At 52.0% G+C, this 17666-nt stretch overlaps 1 protein-coding gene across 1 annotated transcript in view; it reads left to right on the top strand.

Moving 5' to 3' along the window:
• Positions 1–17666, top strand: part of GFRA2 (GDNF family receptor alpha 2) — an 89586-nt gene that overhangs the window by 30477 nt on the left and 41443 nt on the right. The window contains exon 4 of the mRNA XM_047761765.1: positions 4165–4519. Coding sequence (XP_047617721.1) covers positions 4165–4519 — 355 coding nt within the window. The remainder of the gene's footprint in view (positions 1–4164; positions 4520–17666) is intronic.

Genomic DNA, 17666 nt, shown 5'->3' with positions numbered 1-17666 from the left:
AGGTTGCAGACACGGCTCGGATCTGGCGTTGCTGTGGCTCTGGTGTAGGCCGGCGGCTACAGCCCCGATTCGACCCCTAGCCTGGAAACCTCCATATCCCAGTGAGGGTGGCCCTAAAGACAACAAATAAATAAATAAATATGAATAAAAAATCAAAAGTAAAGTTTTTTAAAAAAGAAGCAAGTAAAAATTAATTTAATAATCTATTTAACACAATATATCTATTTTTTAAATAATTTTTATTTTTTCCATTATAGCTGATTTAGTGTTCTGTCAATTTGCTGCTGCACAGCAAGGTGACCCAGTCACACATACATGTATACATTCTTTTTTCTCACATTATCATGTCCATCACAAGTGACCAGATAGTTCCCCGTGCTATACAGGAGGATCCCCTTGCTTATCCATTCCAAAGGCAGTAGTTTGCATCTCTTAACCCGAAATTCCCAGTCCCTCCCACTCCCTCTCCCCCCTTCTTGGCAACCACAAGTCTGTTCTCCATGTCCATAAGTTTCTTTTCTGTAACACAATATATCTAAAATATTATTGCTTTGACATGTAATCAAGTAAAAATTATTTGAAATGAAATGCTTTAATATGATTTTTTTATTATTAAGTTTTCAAAATCTGGTATGGACATTTCATTTTGGGCTCGTTCCATTTCAGGTTCTGTGGCCACGTGCAGTAGTGGCCAGCACAGAAACAGATCCGGAGTCCTGTGGGCCCTGCCAAGGCCTCCGAATGAGATGGGGAAACCATCACAAGCTTTGGGGCCCAGGACCATTATCTCTGCCTTAAGTCCTAAAGGTTGACTCTAGCTGTGATGAGAGAAGATTGTCGTTGGGTGGGGATGAAAGGACAGAGCCGGGAGACTGGGAAGGAAGTTCTTACCAGCACAGCAACAATGACTTGGACCAGGGTGGGAGCAATGGTGACGGGGAGCGGCTGGACTCTGGATGAATCCTGAAGGTGGAACTGTGGGTCTTTTTTTTTAAATTAAAAATTATTTATATATTCTTATTAAAGAATAGTTGATTTACAATGGTTGTGCCAGCTTCTACTGTACAGCAGAGTGACTCAGTCATACACATATATATATATATTTTTTATGTATCATCTTCCATCATGGCCTGTCATAGGAGTTTGGATATAGTTCCTGGTGCTGTACAGCAGGGTCTTATTGTCTACCCCTCTGCCACGTCTTTCTGATGTGAATGGGAGGCAGTCAGGGAAGGGCTAAGGGTTTGGCCTGAACCACTGGAAGGCTGGATTTGTCTTCAGGGGGATGAGGGAGATGGGGGGGCAGCCTTGGGGGACACGTGGGGTGTGGTTTGAGATGTGAGTGTCAGCCCTTCAGGTTGGCCTGCAGACCGCTGAATCTGGAGGTCAGAACTGAGGTCCCTGCCCTGGGGATGTAAATTTGGGAGCCAGCAGCTCATTGGTGATGTTTAAGGCCACGCATGAGCAGAAGTGCCCTCGGGAGTGGGTGCGTATAGAGAAGAGGGGACTGAGCCCTGGTGCAGAAGATGGAATTAGCAAAGCAGGCTTAGGAAAACTCAAGTGGTGGCAGGGAGGCCTTGAGAAAAGGGGGGCTGGGGGAGCAGCCGGCTCTGTCCAGTGTGCAGATGGCCAGAGGAAGAGGAAACCCCAGGGTCCCTGGTCGCCGAAGAGTGAGGAGGCAAACGCCAGGCCACAACAGGTCCAGGAGAGAACGGGAGTGGAGGAAACTACTGCTGGTGTAGACGACTCATCTGAGGGGTTTCGCTTTAAAGAGGAGCAGAGAGAGATAGGCTCAGCAGTGGTTGTATGGTCACAAGAAGTTCTTTTTTTCCCGTAAAGATGGGTGATGTAAACTGATGGGGATGATCTAGTATATGGGGCAACATTATCACGAGGGAGAGAGAAAAACGAGCTCATTCGTGCTCACAGCAGCGCTAGGAGGTGGCTCCTGTTTTCCGGGTGGGGAGCCCGAGGCAAAGGAAGGTTCCGTCACCTGCCCTCGGTCACACCACTGGTAAGTAGCAGGACCAGGAATCAAAGCAGATGCCTCAGGTTTTGTTTTTGTTTTCTCTTTTTATGGCTGCACCTGGGGCATATGGAAGTTTGCAGCTGCACACCCGCACCAGGGCCACAGAAACACCGGATCCCAGCCGCATCTACGATCTATGCCACAGATTGCAGCAATCCTGGATCCTTAACCCACTGAGCTGGGCCAGGGATTGAACCTGCATCCTCACAGAGCCAATATTGGCTCCTTAACCTGCTGAGCCACAGTGGGAACTCCAGAGATGCCTTAATTTAATTTAACTTTATTTTTAATTGAAGTATAGCTGATTTATAATGTGTTAATTTTTTCTGTACAGCAAAGTGATTCATTTACACGCACACACACACACACACACACACACATTCTTTTTAATATTCTTTTCCATTGTCATTTATCACGGTGTACTGAGTGTAGTTCCCGGTATGTAGGACCTTGTTGTTTATTCATTCCATGTGGAAGAGTTTGCAGATGCCCCAGTTTTAGAACACCCAGATTTCTGCTATTCTGCCTCTTGGTTTCCTAGATTTGTGAGGGGTCTTGGAGAAGGGGCTGCCACCCAGCTCTGTGCTCTTGAGCCAGTCCTTTTGTTTTCCCATTTTCCACTTTTGTGAAAGGGCCTCAAACACCTAGTTGCTTGCTTTTTCGGCTTGTGGTATTTCTTTCTTTAAATCAAAATAGAATTGATTTACAATATCATGCTTGTTTTCAGGTGTACAGCAGAGTGATTGAGTTACATACATACATATTTTTAGGATTATTTTCCATGATGAGTTATTACACGATAGTGAATATTGTTCCCTGTGCTGTATACTAAGTCCTTGGTGCCTCTTTTATATACAGTAATATGCATCTGCTAATCCCAAACTCCTACTTTATCCCTCCCTCTCCTTTGTTACCCATGAGTTTGCCTTCTATGTCTATGAGTCTCTGTTTTGTATGTAGATTCATTTGCATTATTTTTTATATTTGTTTGTTTATTTATTTATTTTTTATATTTGTTTGTTTATTTATTTATTTTTGTTTTTTTAGGGCCACACCCTCAGCACAGGGAAGTTCCCAGGCAAGGGGTCAAATTGGAGCTACAGCTGCTGGTCTATGCCACAGCAATGCCAGATCCGAGCCGTATCTGCAGCCTGCACCACAGCTCATGGCAACGCCGGATCCTTAACCCACTGAGTGATGTCAGGGATCGAACCTGCGTCCTCATGGATGCTAGTCAGATTCATTTCCGCTGAGTCATGACAGAAACTCCCATTTGGGTTATTTTTTAGATTCTACATGTAAGTGATGTCATGTATTTATCTTTTCTGATTTCCTTCACTTAGTATGATAATCTCTAGGTCCATCCATGTTGTTGCAAATGGCATTATTTCCTTCTTTTTCATAGCTGAGTAGTATTCCATTGTATACACACGTGCGAGCGTGTGTGTGTGTGTTTGTATATATACATATATACATACATACATACACACACACACATACACACACCCCATAACTTCTCTATCCATTCTTCTGTTGATGGACATTTAGGTTGCTTCCATGTCTTGGCTATTGTAAGTAGAGCTGCTATGAACACTGGGATGCATGTATCTTTTTGAATTAGAGTTTTTGTCTTTTCTGGATATATGCCCAATTGTGGGGTTGCTGGATCCTATGGTTGTTCTATTTTTAGATTTTTTTTTTTAAGGAACCTCCATAATGTTCATGAAATAAGTTTTAAATAAGATTTTGGGTTAACAATTGTCAGTCTAGAGTTCCTGCTGTGGCACAGTGGGTTAAGGACCTGGTGTTGCCATAGCTGTGGCATAGGTTGCCACTGTGGCTCGGGTTGGATCCCTGGCCCAGGAACTTCCATATGTCTTGGGTGGGTCTGAGAAAGAACAGAAAACGAAAAATAATCGCCATCCTAAAAGTGACTGTACATACAGGTTGCCCAGTGACAGATGCCCTCCTAAGCATTTTATGGACCTACATGTTAACTCAGTTGATCCTGAGTACGGCCTTAGGGGAGGGCTGCTGAGTGATCCCCATCTCACAGATGAGGCAGAGAGCATCACTGTGGTCCTCTGGGCGGTGTCCCCTCATGGGCCTCTGATTTCTCCCTCCCTCCCCTTTAGGGACAGGGGCAGACCCGGCGGTCAGTGCCAAGAGCAACCATTGCCTGGACGCTGCCAAGGCCTGCAACCTGAACGACAACTGCAAGAAGCTGCGCTCCTCCTACATCTCCATCTGCAACCGCCAGATCTCGCCCACCGAGCGCTGCAACCGCCGCAAGTGCCACAAGGCCCTGCGCCAGTTCTTCGACCGCGTGCCTGGCGAGTACACCTACCGAATGCTCTTCTGCTCCTGCCAGGACCAGGCCTGTGCTGAGCGCCGCCGCCAGACCATCCTGCCCAGCTGCTCCTACGAGGACAAGGAGAAGCCCAACTGCCTGGACCTCCGCACCCTGTGCCGGATAGACCACCTGTGCAGGTAGGGGCCACCGAAGCTCTTCAGGGAGTCACCTGGGGTGCTCTGTCTGCTCCACGTTCCTGGGTCTGCTGGGTTATGAGTCTCAGCTCAGCAAAGAGGATAATTTGGATAGGAGCAAAACAAACTGTCATCCATCCGTGCATCTGTCCGTTCATCCCATCCATCCGTCCATTCATCCCCTGTCCACTCATTTATTCAGCACAAGTTTATTGTTTGCCTATTGTGTGCCCAGCTTTGTGCTAAGCACAGTGGGGAAGCCAAGATGAGCCATCCAAGGCACTCCTGATTTAAAATCATAGACTCTAGAGCCTGGAGTAGGACGGGACCTTCGGTGACTTTAGGTTCACCTCTAAAGGAAGCCCTACCCAATATCCCAGTGAGGTCCTGTGGCCACCAGGAAGGGCTCTTGCACACCTCGGAGGCAGCTCCTTTCACTCTGAGAACCGAGCCTGTATAGCATTGGGGTGAAATGTGGAGAGCCTGATGGTCCTGAGTTTGAATCCGACTTGGAGCAGATTTTCAAATGTCCTCATTTTTCTTCCCTCCATCCAGGACATGGGAATAAAAATGCCCACAGCACAGCATTGTTGTGAGGATTAGCTGACATGTGTGTTAAGGTTTAGCACAGAATTTGGCATATAGTAATTGCTTAACAAGAATCTCATTATTTGGAAGGTTTGTTTCGTTACAGTGTGTTAAAATTTGCCTCTGTAATTCTCATGCTTTTCTTATTTATCGTTAGCACTTATTGAACCTCTGTTGCACCCAGGCCGTGGCGCTAAGCCTGGGCCTGCAGAATTGAACACGATGCTCTGTGGGGAGCACCCATTCAGGAGGGGAGACAGACAAGGAAGGCAGGGGAGCACCCATTCAGGAGGGGAGACAGACAAGGAAGGCAGGGGAGCACCCATTCAGGAGGGGAGACAGACAAGGAAGGCAGGAATCTCTGGCATGGGGGCTGAGGAAGCACAGGGGCAGGGCTTCTGGCTCAGCCTGGGGAGCCAGAGGGTGGGGCCTAGAGCTGAACCTTGGGAAATGAGAAGGAGAAAGCCAGGGAGTGAGTCTGTGGGAAAGGCATCGGCAAGGCTGGAGGATAGCAGGGAGCCTGGGGTCGTGGGCACCTGCAGGGTGGGTGCATGAGGAATGTGGGCCACGGGGTGGAGGTGGGGCCTGAGGTGGGGCTGCTGGAGAGACAGGGATCTTGCAGATAAGCAGAGATGGCTCACTGTATCCCAGTCAGTTATATGGTTTATCTCATTAATCCTTGCACCAAGGCTAGGAGGTAGGTACTGCTATCACCTTTATCTGCCAGATGATCAAATAGAGAAAGTAAATGGCCTAAGCTCTCACAGCTCAGGCATTTCAGAGCCAGCTCCAGTGCTCTTGTTCCAGGGTAGCACGCCAGCCTGGACTAAGGTAGTGGCTGTGGGCACGGAGAGGAGCGTGTTGGTTCAGAGGTGATTGGTGAGTTGACTTGACAGGACTGGGGACTGGTTGAAAGTTCCCTGGAGGCAAAGCCATTTCTGTTTTGTTTATGCTGCACCTCGTCCTGCACATCGCCTGGTGCTTGGTGAGCGCTCCTGCAGCGTTACTTGAATGGAATCCTGAATGGTGACTGTCATGTTTCCCGGTTGAGTAATTACGGGGTGTATGTTGGGTGTGTGGCATCTGCGGTGCCAGGGGGACCATTGCCATCCCCATGGCCATGTCTGGGGGCATCTGGACCTGTGGGCCTGGAGTCAGTAAAGAGGCTGCTGTGGGGAAATGTTGATGGGCATCTCATTGGTGATTAAAGCCTTGGAAGTGAATGAGACGGTGCCGGGCGGGTTGGTGGGATCCAAGGAGGCGTCCAGACTGGAAATGCCTGCAGATTGGAGCATCCTCAGTGTTCAGGCCAGGAGAGGAGCCGTAGGTGTGGACAGTGAGGTGGAACTCTGAGGAAAGCGCACCTGTTCTTCAGGGAGGGGCAGAGGGAGGGGGCCTGTGACACAGAGGTCCCGAGGTGGAGGGACAGCCGCGAGAGAGTGGGCAGGATCCAGATGAGAAAGGGGTTCCCTGGGGGGAGTGGCTCAGCGGCCCAGACCAGGGTGCCTCGCAGTGTGTGTGTGTATAAAAGAGAGTGCATATGTGAGCAAGTGTGAGGGGGTGTGTGTGAGAGAGTGTGTGTGTGTGTGTGTGTGTGTGTGTGTGTGTGAAGGAGCATGTGAGAGACTGAGTATGTCTGAGTGTGAGACAGTATGAGTGTGTGGGAGAGAATGAGTGTGTGAGAGTGTATATGTGTGTGTGTGAACAAGTGTGAGTGTGGGGGTGTAGAGACCATCGCAGTGGATGCAGCCCCCGGGGAGGCAGAGGATAAGTGGCTACCCGGCTGCGGGGACCTGGGGGATGGGGCTGCGCGGGGGGCGGGGACCTTAGGGCTGTGTGGCTGAAGGAGAGGCGCTGCCTTAGTTTGAAAAAGGAGCTGGAGTTCCAGAAGGGCTGATTCCCGCAGGGCTGGACTTTTCTCTCTTGCTTACTTAAAAGAAACCTAACTTATCACCTGCGAAAATGATTGGGGCGATTTAATGTCAAAGTATGTGCACAACAGGAGGATGGTTAGAAGTAGACACCCAGGAGTTCCCGTCGTGGTGCAGTGGTTAACGAATCAGACTAGGAACCATGAGGTTGCGGGTTCGATCCCTGGCGTTGCTCAGTTGGGTTAAGGATCTGGCGTTGCCATGAGCTGTGGTATAGGTCGCAGACGCGGCTCGGATCCCGCGTTGCTGTGGCTCTGGTGTAGGCTGGCGGCTACAGCTCTGATTCGACCTCTAGCCTGGGAACCTCCACATGCCGCGGGAGCGGCCCAAGAAAATGGCAAAAAGGCAAAAAAAAAAAAAAAAAGGTAGACACCCAGGGCCCGTAAAAGAAAGTTAGGAGCAAAGCCGTGTGTATGCTGGTGGGGCTGCTGGGCAGAGGCTCTGCTTCGGGAGCTGAGAGAAAGCAGGGACTTGATGGGCCTCGTGCTGCCCAAAGCGAGGTGGAAGGTGTGTACCGATCTGGATGGAGATGCCCTCCTTCTCGTCCTAAATGCTAAGCTGACCTAGTCAGGCTTCACAATGCACAGCATATGTGGGGCCACAGGATGGATGAGGGACTGAAGCGGCCAGAGGGCCAGCCTGAGTCCAAGCCTGGTGACAACAAGCCGGGACATCAGGCTGGGTGTCCCAGGGCTGGTGGGCAGTGGTCCTGGCGTCCAGCTGCATGCAGATGTCTCTACAGGGGTCCTGAGCGGAGGACACTGTGAACAGCAGTATTTAAGGGAAGGTGTTTAAGGGAAGGACAGTGCATGCAGCTTCTAAGCCTGGAGCAGGGGACTCCTGTGGCTGATATTCGAACATCTGTGTCTGTTTAAAGAGCCAGAGGGGTTTTGTTTGTTTGGAGATGGGGTTGAGGGCACCAGGAATGGGAGTGCTGGGAGATGAGCTTCACATGATAGGAACGGGAAGGGTGTTTAAACAAGACTAAGTACTGGGAGGTTCCAGAATGAGGCATCCTATCTAGGATCAAAGGGCTGACAGTTTCTGAGAGGCACCAAGCCAAGCCCGAGAGCACCATGCAGCCCCAAGTAAATTTAAGCAGCAGCAACGACGGCACTCACCAGCAGGGCTGTGTCTGGATTATTGAGTTGGGTCCCATGTAGGACGTTCCAGGAGCTCCCGGATGTGGCAGGGTGAGCTCCTGGTCTAGAACCAGGACATTCCTCCCACTCATCTCCCACAGCTCCCCTCCCACCCAGCTCACATCCCCGAGAGATTTAAAGTATGGTCCTGAGGTTTTTCGGATTCAATCCCTGGCCTCGATCAGTGGGTTAAGGATCTGGCATTGCCATGAGCTGTGGTATAGGTCGCAGACACGGCTTGGATCCTGCATGGCTGTGGCTGTGGCATAGGCCAGCAGCTGCAGCTCCAATTAGACCCCTAGCCTGGGAACCTCCATATGCTGCAGGTGTGGCCCCAAAAAACCGAAAAAAAAAAAGTATGGTCCTGTAAACGGGAGGACAGAGGATGAGGGCAGAACCGCCTTCAGGGCGAGTCTGGCAGGACCTGGGGTGTTGTGACAGCATGGCCAAGTGTCCTTTGGGGAGCTCTTCCTGTGACTCAGAATGGCTGGGAAAAGTGCACTGGGGAGAAACAGAGATGGAGAGAGGTGGAGGAGGAGGTGGTTGCCATGGTGGCCCCACAGCCAGGAGATTACCTTCTGTGCTCGTCCTGCCTCTGGTCTCCTAAGTGGTCCTTGTGTGTTCTTGGCTTCTTCTTCTTCTTTTTTTTTTTTAAGCTTTTAGGGCCACACCTGTGGTATATGGAAGTTCTCAGGCTAGGGGTTGAATCAGAGCTGCAGCTGCAGGCCTATACCACAGCCATAGCAATGTGGGATCTGAGTCTTGTTTGTGACCTACATACACCACAGCTCATGGCAACACTGGATCCTTAACCCACTGAGCGAGGCCAGAGATGGAACCCACAACCTCATGGATACTAGTTGGGCTTGTTTCTGCTGAGCCATACGGGAACTCCCTGTCCTTGGCTTCTTCTGATCAAGGATGCTGAACAAGGATGCTCCCCAGTCTCCAAGGACCCTACCTGGTCTTTGGATGTGAGTCTGTCACAGCACCTTTCCAGTCTTCCCTCTCCCCATGCATCTCCATTGAGGTCATATTCCTAGAAAGGTGAGCTCTTAGTACAAGAAGAAGTGACCAGAGATGCCTGTCAGGGTAGGTGGTGTAGAAGCGTGGATTTGAAGGAGAGGAGCTGACTTCATCCCATGCTCTTGCGGGCCTGACTTACGGACGTTGGACCCTATCCCTGCGGTCCATGGAGGAGCCCAGGAGGTGGCTGGTGGCTGGTGGCTGGAGAGGGGCATGTGCCTGGAAGAACAGGCAGCTCTCTGCTACGCCCAGGAAAGGGTGCTCTCCCTTTGCTCCTGGCCTTGGTTTCCTCCAGGTTTCTGCCCGCCATGGTGGGCACCACAGGTGGAAATCCTTTTTAAAATTTTCTCTTTAGGGCCTCACCTGCAGCATATGGAGGTTCCCAGACTAGGGTCGAATCGGAACCATAGCTTCAGGCCTACGCCACAGCCACAGCAATGCCAGATCTGAGCTGCATTCGAGACCTACACTGCAGCTTGCCGCAGCGCTGGATCCTTAACCCACTGAGCGAGGCCACAGGTCGAACCCGCATTCTCTTGGACACTGGTCAGGTTCTTAACCCGCTGAGCCACGCTGGGAAATCTTGACTGTGAAAATGAGAGAGCCCAAAGCCTTGGGCTTTGGAACAGGAACCGGGGACCCCACGTCTTCCTTTCCTGGATGCTCTGATGGACAGATCTGGCCTTCATGGGGTCATGCCTCTCTGGGCTGATTCTTTGGGAGCAAGGCCCTTGTGCAGGCATCTTCTAGAACAAGCTCTGCGCTCCAGGGCTGTAGTGCCCAGGTTTCTCTTCACCGGACCTCCCTGGCCTCCTTTACCCTTTGGCTTGGGTAGCACGTATGCCCAAGCTTCTCTCTGAGTGAGTCTCGCCCCAGGACTCCTGGGGGCAGCTGCCAGACCCCGTCACCTGGCAGCACGTGAGAGCATGCCCAGGGATGTGCGGCACGTGCGCAGCAGCAGGCCTCCTACCCGCTCTGTGATATTCAGCGGACTCCGTGCTGTCTTATGAAATGTCACTAAGCACAAAGCAGAGGGGTTTGAAGAAGCTTTGGTTAAACAAGGGTATTTTCTTGCTGGGGCCCATGGGTATTGGAAAGCACTTCTGTATCCTCCCCTGCTCTTTGGACCCAGATCAGTTTGGGGGTGAATGACCGAGGGAGGGGCCTCTGAGAGTGGAAGCTTCCTGGTCCAGCCATGGAGCCGACTGGTCTTGAGCTGCACCCAGGAGCCCATGCCTTGCCTTTCACCTTTGCCTGGGTCACATCCCTCTGGCCTTTAGGGATGTGGATTTAGGACTGAGAGAGGCTTTTCCTTTAAAAGACTTCCGATATGGCGCCTGGAGAATCTCTTGGAATAATCCCACGGAATTTGGCTGAATTCTCTCACCCCAGCCCCCCAGTGGGATGTGACCTACTTTTTTTTTTGACATCGTCTTTTGGTTTCTACTTTCTCAGCTTGCATTCATTGCAGGGGTGATCTAGATTGTGTGTGTGTGTGTGGGTGGGTGGGTGGTGGTTGGGGGGCTGTGGAGGGGATGATTGTGTTGTCCTGTAGACTGTCCCTCTGCGCCTCGTTTGGAGAGGCCCCCCAAAATGCCCCGTTCCTCTTGGTCTGCCAAGAGGATATAAATAACTCACTGCTGGCGCCGTGCCATATCTTGGGCTGTCATTTAACCTCTGAGTGCCGAGGATGTGTATAAATAGATACCAGCCTGGGGCTACCCAGGCTGCCTGGGCCCCTTTGTGCAGTGGATTCTGTCCTTGTCCGAGATATTGCTGGGAAGGCAGAGGTCGGGAGGCGGGACCCCTCCCTCAGCTCTCTCTGTGTCCTTTGGACAAGCCCCCCCACCCTCTTCGCCTGGCTTGCAGTGTGTCTGGTGTCTGTAGGCAGTGTGGGTGTCAGGTCCTCATTTTGATTCTTGGCTCTGGGGGGCGGTCCCTCAGCCTCTTTTGGACTCCATGGAACCTGTTGGCTGATATGTTCAGCAGGTTATCTCTAAATAGCAGCAAATGATTATTTGCACACAGATAGGTGGGCTGTGGAGCTTCTAATGTTTTGCTTCTTTGAAAGGAGAGGGTCTTGAATATCCTGAAATCATATGTAAAGTTGTGTGTGTATATGCTAGAGAGAAACTCATTGTTTCACTAGATTCTCGAAGAATTCTATGACCTCCCCAAACTTACGAACCTCTGCCTTCTCTCAATGGCCAGCTTGGATTGGCTGCCTGGATGATTGTGAATCTGCCTCCTGGCTCAGTGGTAAAGAGAGCTGTGATTGATTAGTGATGCCTGCCACTGGCACAGAAGGGGCTGAATGGGTGCCCAGCTAGAATCCAGCCAGTCATTCCTGGGACCAGTGTGGTTCACTGGTCCCAGGAGGAATGAGAGTTTGGGGCCATTCCTTTAATCATTTGATAACTGTTTGTTGATCATCTGCTCTGGGCCAGGCCTTGTGTTGGGCTTGGAGGGTTAGTGAGGTTGGTAGAGGACACTGTGGTGATGGCTTCTGCTGTGGGAATAGAGCCACACAGTGAACTAGATGATAGCATTTCCACTCGGGTTCTCTCGAAATCCCAGTTCTGCTCTCCTCCCTACCAGGCCTACCCAGGGTCACTCTGGTGGCACAGAGAGCAGCTGTTTCTTGGGGGCATGAGCCACAGACAGATGAACCTTGTTCAGGGTCCATCTGGCCTTGAGCTGAGCTCAGAGCCCAGCAACCCCATCTATCCTGAGAGCAGCACTGTGCCCAGGAGCGCCATGGGGTAAAGAAGTCACCGCCCTCCCGAAGAAGACTTAGCTGGCAAGGCTGCAGTGGAGGGAGACTGTGTGGGGAGGAGCGTGGGGTCCTTGGCCCTGCCAGGGACCCTGAGACTCATTTTCTTTTTGGGGAGCCCACTTGGGCTTCTTCTGTTGGCCTCAATAGGGCCCTGCTCTCCCTTGAACTCTGGGCCAAGTGTACCCAGATAATTCCTTTTGGAAATTTCTGTGGCACGTTGACACAGGGCTGGAGTGTTGAACAGTACTAAAGGCTCTTGGAAAATAAACACAGAGAGAAACTGCAACCTAGAGATTTTGTTTTCAAGACAGGGTTGATGCAGCTTCCTGCTCTGGGTGCTCCAGGGTGGTCAGCATGGCTGGGCAGAGAGTGCCTCTACCTTTTCCCATCCAGGCTGCCCTCTGGGCATCTGGGCTCCCTTAAAGCCTACCTCGCAGTTAGACAAGGTGCACCCCTTGTCTGGCTAAGGCTCCCGCGGGTGAGAACCCATTTCATCCCTGCATGATGGGCAAGAGGAATGACCCGCGGGGGTCGGGGTGGGGGTGGAGGGGGTCGGGGTGGGGGTGGATGCTGCCTGTGCAGGGAGAACCAGAGGCCAAGTCACGGGTCTGTTCACAGCAGAGGTGTCACCTACAGTTGTGTGTGTGTGTTTGCTCACACGGGGTGGGGCGAGCTTGCAGCTACCCAGACGTTGCTCCTTTCTGCTTGTGCCCAGTGACGTGGGCTCTCGCTATGTCTTTATCTACTGGGGCTGCTAGAACAAAGTACCACGGACCAGAGGGCTTAACTAACAGGTATCGCTTTCTCACAGTCCTGGAGGCTGGAAGTCCAAGATCAGGGTGTCAGTATGGTCGGGTTCTTGGTGAGAGTCCTTGTTGGAATAATGCCCTCACCTGGCCTTCCTTAGTATGTGCGTGCAGAGAGGGATGGGTGATTCATAAGGCACTAACCCCATCCCGAGGCTCTCCCCTCATGACCTAATTACGTCTCAAGACCCCACCTCCAAACACCATCCCAGAGGGGAGTGGTGTTTCACTGTATCAGTTTCGAGGGGGTAGTGGGCACGGACATTCAGTCTGTGCACCAAAACTTAGACTTCATTCAAAGCCTGTTTGGCCCTTATCTCCCCAAGCTCTCTCTTAGCCTCTCTTCCCACGGAGGCTTTCTAGAACTTGTCTGCATCCTTCCTGTGGTTCTGATCATGTAGCTTTCCTTTGATACTTTATCTTTTCAATTAGGTTTCTGTTTTTAGTATTCTCATATATATTATATACACGTACCATTATATGTATGTGTGTGTGTGTGTGTGTGTAGTGTTGACTTAATTTTTTAACAAATATTCATTTTGTGCCAGGCACTGTGCTAGACGCTAGATATAGCTATTTACTGTAGAACACAATAGAGGTGGTCCCTGTCCCATTGGAGCTTATGGTCTGATGGAGGAGGTAAATAGTGATCAAGTAAACAGACAAGTCTATGATTGACATCTTTGGAATGAGCAGGATGTAGCCATAGAGAGTAACCGGGGAAGGAGGGAGGAGCTTCCTGTTGTGGCTCAACGGGTTGAACACCTGGCCAATCTCTGTGAGGATGCGGGTTTGATGCCAGTGGGTTAGGGATCTGGCACTGTCATGAGCTGCAGTGTAGGTTACAGATGCATCTCAGAGCCGGCATTGCTGTGGCTGGGGTGTAGGTCGAAGACGAGGCACAGATCGGGCGTTGCTGTGGCTGTGATGTAGGCTGGCAGCTACAGCTCCGATTGGACCCCTAGCCTGGGAACCTCCATATGCCACAGGTGCGGCCCTACAAAGAAAACAAAAACAAAAACTGAGACCTGAAGGATGAGGAGCCAGAAGGAAGACAGGTGGGAAGAAGAGCATTGCACGCATGGGCCGGGGTTTGGGGGAGGGGAGGAACTTGGCACTGTCGGGACAGTGAGAAGAGGCTGGCGTGGCTGGAGCAGAGGGGACTCTGCAGAGGTGGGCGGCCGGATCCCACCAGGCCTTGCAAGCCGGGGCAAGAAATGGGGATTTATTCTGAGTACATTTAGAAGGAAGCTGCTGAAGCCGACTGGTGGTATTATTGAAATTGTGAGATAAAAAGAGATGACTCTGGCGACTGGGTGGCAAATTAAGGGAGGAGGCAAGAGTGACCTCAAAGAGACCAGGGAGGAGGTTATTTTAGCATCATCGGATCAGAGATGACGGCAGCTCGGGCCAGGGGGGTGGCCGTGTGGAGAGAGATAAGTGGGTAAATTGGAGGTATTTTGGAGATGGAAATGATATACCTTAATGTGGGAGACAGAGAGCTCATGGACTTGTGGTTTGAGCCACTTGGTGGGCGATGGTGCCATTTTATAAGATGGTGAAGACTTGGAGGGGGTGGTAAGTCAGGAATTCCATTCTAGGCATGTTAACGCTGAGATGCCTTTGAGACATTCCTATCTGGAGCTTGACTGGAGTTGTAAATTCTAGGGGTCATTAGCATATTTATGGCGTTTAAGGCAAGGAGAATGTGTAGGATCTCCCAGGGAGAGGCTGGCCTAGAGGAGGCACTGAGAATGTCCTAGGACCACACCCTCATCCAGTGTCAGTCTGGACTCCTGAGGCCACGTAGCCTTGGGACCACCTGTGGTTGGGTCGCATGTGCCTGATGGTCTTTGCTGCTGACCGGCACACTGCGGTGTGATTGGGACCCCAGCATCGCCACCTCCCATGTCCTCCCTGGGCTCTTAAGGGCCACGATACAGTGGCCACTGATGGTTTCTCCAGCCACAGCGAGAAGACTCCTTAAAATGGGAGAGGAGGGAGTTCCCATTGTGGCTCAGTGGGTTAAGAACCTGACACTGTCTCTCTGAGGATGCAGGTTTGATCCTTGGCCTCACTCAGTGGGTTAAGGATCTGGTATTGCTGCAAGCTGCGGTATAGGCTACACATGTGGCTTGGATCTGGCATGGCTGTGGCTGTGGCTGTGGCTGGGCAGCTGCGGTTCTGATTTGACCCCTAGCCTGGCAACTTCCATGTGCTGTGGGTGCTGCTGTAAAAAGAAAAATAAAATGGGGTAAGGGCCTTTCTCTAAGCTCTGAGCAACCCGCCCTCTCAGAGAACATAGCTCTGGGGCAAGAGAAGCCTTGCCTTTTCAGCCTCCTTCATGGAGGAGACTCTTAGACAGGCCGAGGCTGCCCTCCCTGGGCCTCCTCTCTGGGCATGTGGAATGTGACTTGCCCCGTGGCCAGCTAGGACATGGCCTTCATGGCATGGTCTCCAGAGGGGCGAGGACTCCTGCCCTCCTCCTCCTTAAGTAGCATTCATTCGCCTAGTGTTCCGGAGCCAGTTCTCCTCAGGGCCCTGGCAGGTGTCTTGGAAGCCTCGGGGACCATCCCAGGGTCTCTGAGGTGGGAAAGCCTATCAGACCACTGTGTGCACCCTCCCACCTGCAGCAGAACCAGGACGCTTGAGTAAAACCCCAAGAACCGTAGGGTCCTCCTATGGAGCAAGGGGGAGGCTTGGGGATGGCTGCTCTCTCCCTGCTCCACCGAAGGTGCATTGCGCTGGTCCAGCAGAAGGCCTCCCAGGCCTGTGAGCTCTCCATCACTTGGCCCTTGGTGGCCTGGGGATGCTCTCTGAGCACCATGATGTGCTCAAGAAAAGACTCTCCTGCTGTGTTCTTCAAAGGGGCTGGAGTCGCAGCCCCGGCTTCAGATCCTCTGCCCCCGCAGTCGTGAGAGCCGGGCTGAGATCTTTAATATTAAGAGGCCTCTGTGCTCCTTGTTAGCATAGGGCAGCTAGGCCTGCCTGGAAGCTTGGTAACTCACTCCTGGGGACTCCTGTGGAGCTCCGTTTCTAGGTGCTCAGCATCCGGATGCTGAGGTGAACCTTGCTCCTGCCGCAGCAGTCCGCAGACTGGTGAGGTGAGGGCCGGCCTCCGGGGAAGGTGGCTTGGAGGAGGCCTCTGAGCTGAGCTTGAAGGAGGAGTGGGCCCGTTCTAGCAGGTGTCCCTTCTGGTCCTCACAGAGGACGTGTGTGTGTCAAAGTGGGGGAGCGCAGCGGGGAGGCAAGGGAGACCCAGCTCATAAAACCTTTGTGCCTTTTGCCAAGGAGTCCAATTTTGTCCAGAGGACAGTGGGGAGCCAGGAAATATTTTGGTCAGGAGAGATGCTTTGGCTGCCGCATGCACAATGTGTGGGAGGAGAGAGAGGCTGCAGACAGGGGGGCCCCACTAGGAACCCTCTGTGATGGGGCCTGAGGTCAGGCGGCCAAGGCTGAGGGGGAGTGGAACGGGGCCAGATCTGAGACCTCCGGAAGTCAGTTCCCAGGGACTTGCTGGATGTGACCGGCTGGCTGGCAGAGCCATTACCCGAGAGAAGGGAGGAGGACGTCTGGGCCTAGAGGGGAGACGTTGGGGTTTGGAACTTGTTTGTGAACATGCAAGTGGCCACCTGTATGTGGGAGTTACGGAGAGAGGCCAGGGCTTGAGATGGAGATGAAGGGATTAAGTGAAATAAAGCAGGAAAATCGGTGAGCCTAGGGCTGGGCACACAGGCCCCTGGTAAACGTCAGTTCCTTCGAAGAGCTCATAAGCTCATTTGGGGAGATGAGGCTCATGCGTATGGAAACACTGAATACGAAGAGGAGGTCCTGCTTAATTAAGCGTTGTAAGGATTAAACTGTGTGCTGCAGGCATTCAGACACAGAAGGTGGCCCAGAGTCGGGGTCCTGCAACTTCTGGGGTCAAGCCTCTGGGGAAGGAGGGAGGCTTCCAGAAGCGGGGCGGGGGGGGGGGGGGGAGGGAGGCAGGCCTGGGCACAACTTGTCCCAGGAGAGAGGGAGATCCTGCTTGGGGCACAGGTGCCAATGGAGTGAGGTGTGTGTGTGTGAGTGACTGAAGCTCTGAGATGCACTGTGGAGACGCTGGACAGATGGAGACTCCTGCAGCCCCTGCCAGCCACCAGCCCCCAATTCCAGCAGATTCAGGGGTTTCACACTTGTTGCTAAATAAGAGGAAGAATGGAGGCAGGTAAAAAGAGCCCTGGATGGATTAGGAGTCATCCTAAACCCTAACACTACTGCTGTCCTAATACTGCCTCGGCCGATAACTAACTATAATCTTGTTGGAAACTGGGATGAGCTACCTTGTTAGGAGGCAGAGAGCCGAGGCCGGAGGCCCCTTATCAGGCTTCAGATGAGTGTCAGGTTAGGGGCTTTTCTGGCCCCTTCTGAGCCGGTGTTACGCGGATTTCCTGACCCTCGGGGTCAAGTGTAGGGCACGCACCAGGAGGCTCCCTCCGCCTCCCACCTTTCTCTCTGTTGTCCCCCTGATTTTCAAAATGCAATACACTCTTCTGCTTTGCCGATTATAAAAACTGCGTGTGCCTCACATTCACAGAATTCCAGCAAGATGGAAAGGTCGACTCAAGAAAGCAGAGATCAGGGAGTTCCCGTTGTGGCTCAGCAGTTAGCGAATCCATGAGGACACGGACGGGTTCGATCCCTGGCCTCGCTCAGTGGCATTGCTGTGAACTGTGGTGTAGGTCGCAGACGTGGCTCAGATCCCACATTGCTGTGGTTGTGACGTAGGCCGGCCGCTACAGCTCCAATTAGACCCCTAGTCTGGGAACCTCCATATGCTGCGGATTCAGCCTTAAAAAAAAAAAAGAGGAAGCAGATATCGCCTGCAAACCTAACACC

The sequence above is a fragment of the Phacochoerus africanus genome, chromosome 15, assembly GCF_016906955.1.
Source record: "Phacochoerus africanus isolate WHEZ1 chromosome 15, ROS_Pafr_v1, whole genome shotgun sequence".
Lineage (NCBI taxonomy): Eukaryota > Metazoa > Chordata > Mammalia > Artiodactyla > Suidae > Phacochoerus > Phacochoerus africanus.
Note: the sequence above shows the minus strand (reverse complement) of the source record. Positions and strands in the feature narration are given on the sequence as shown.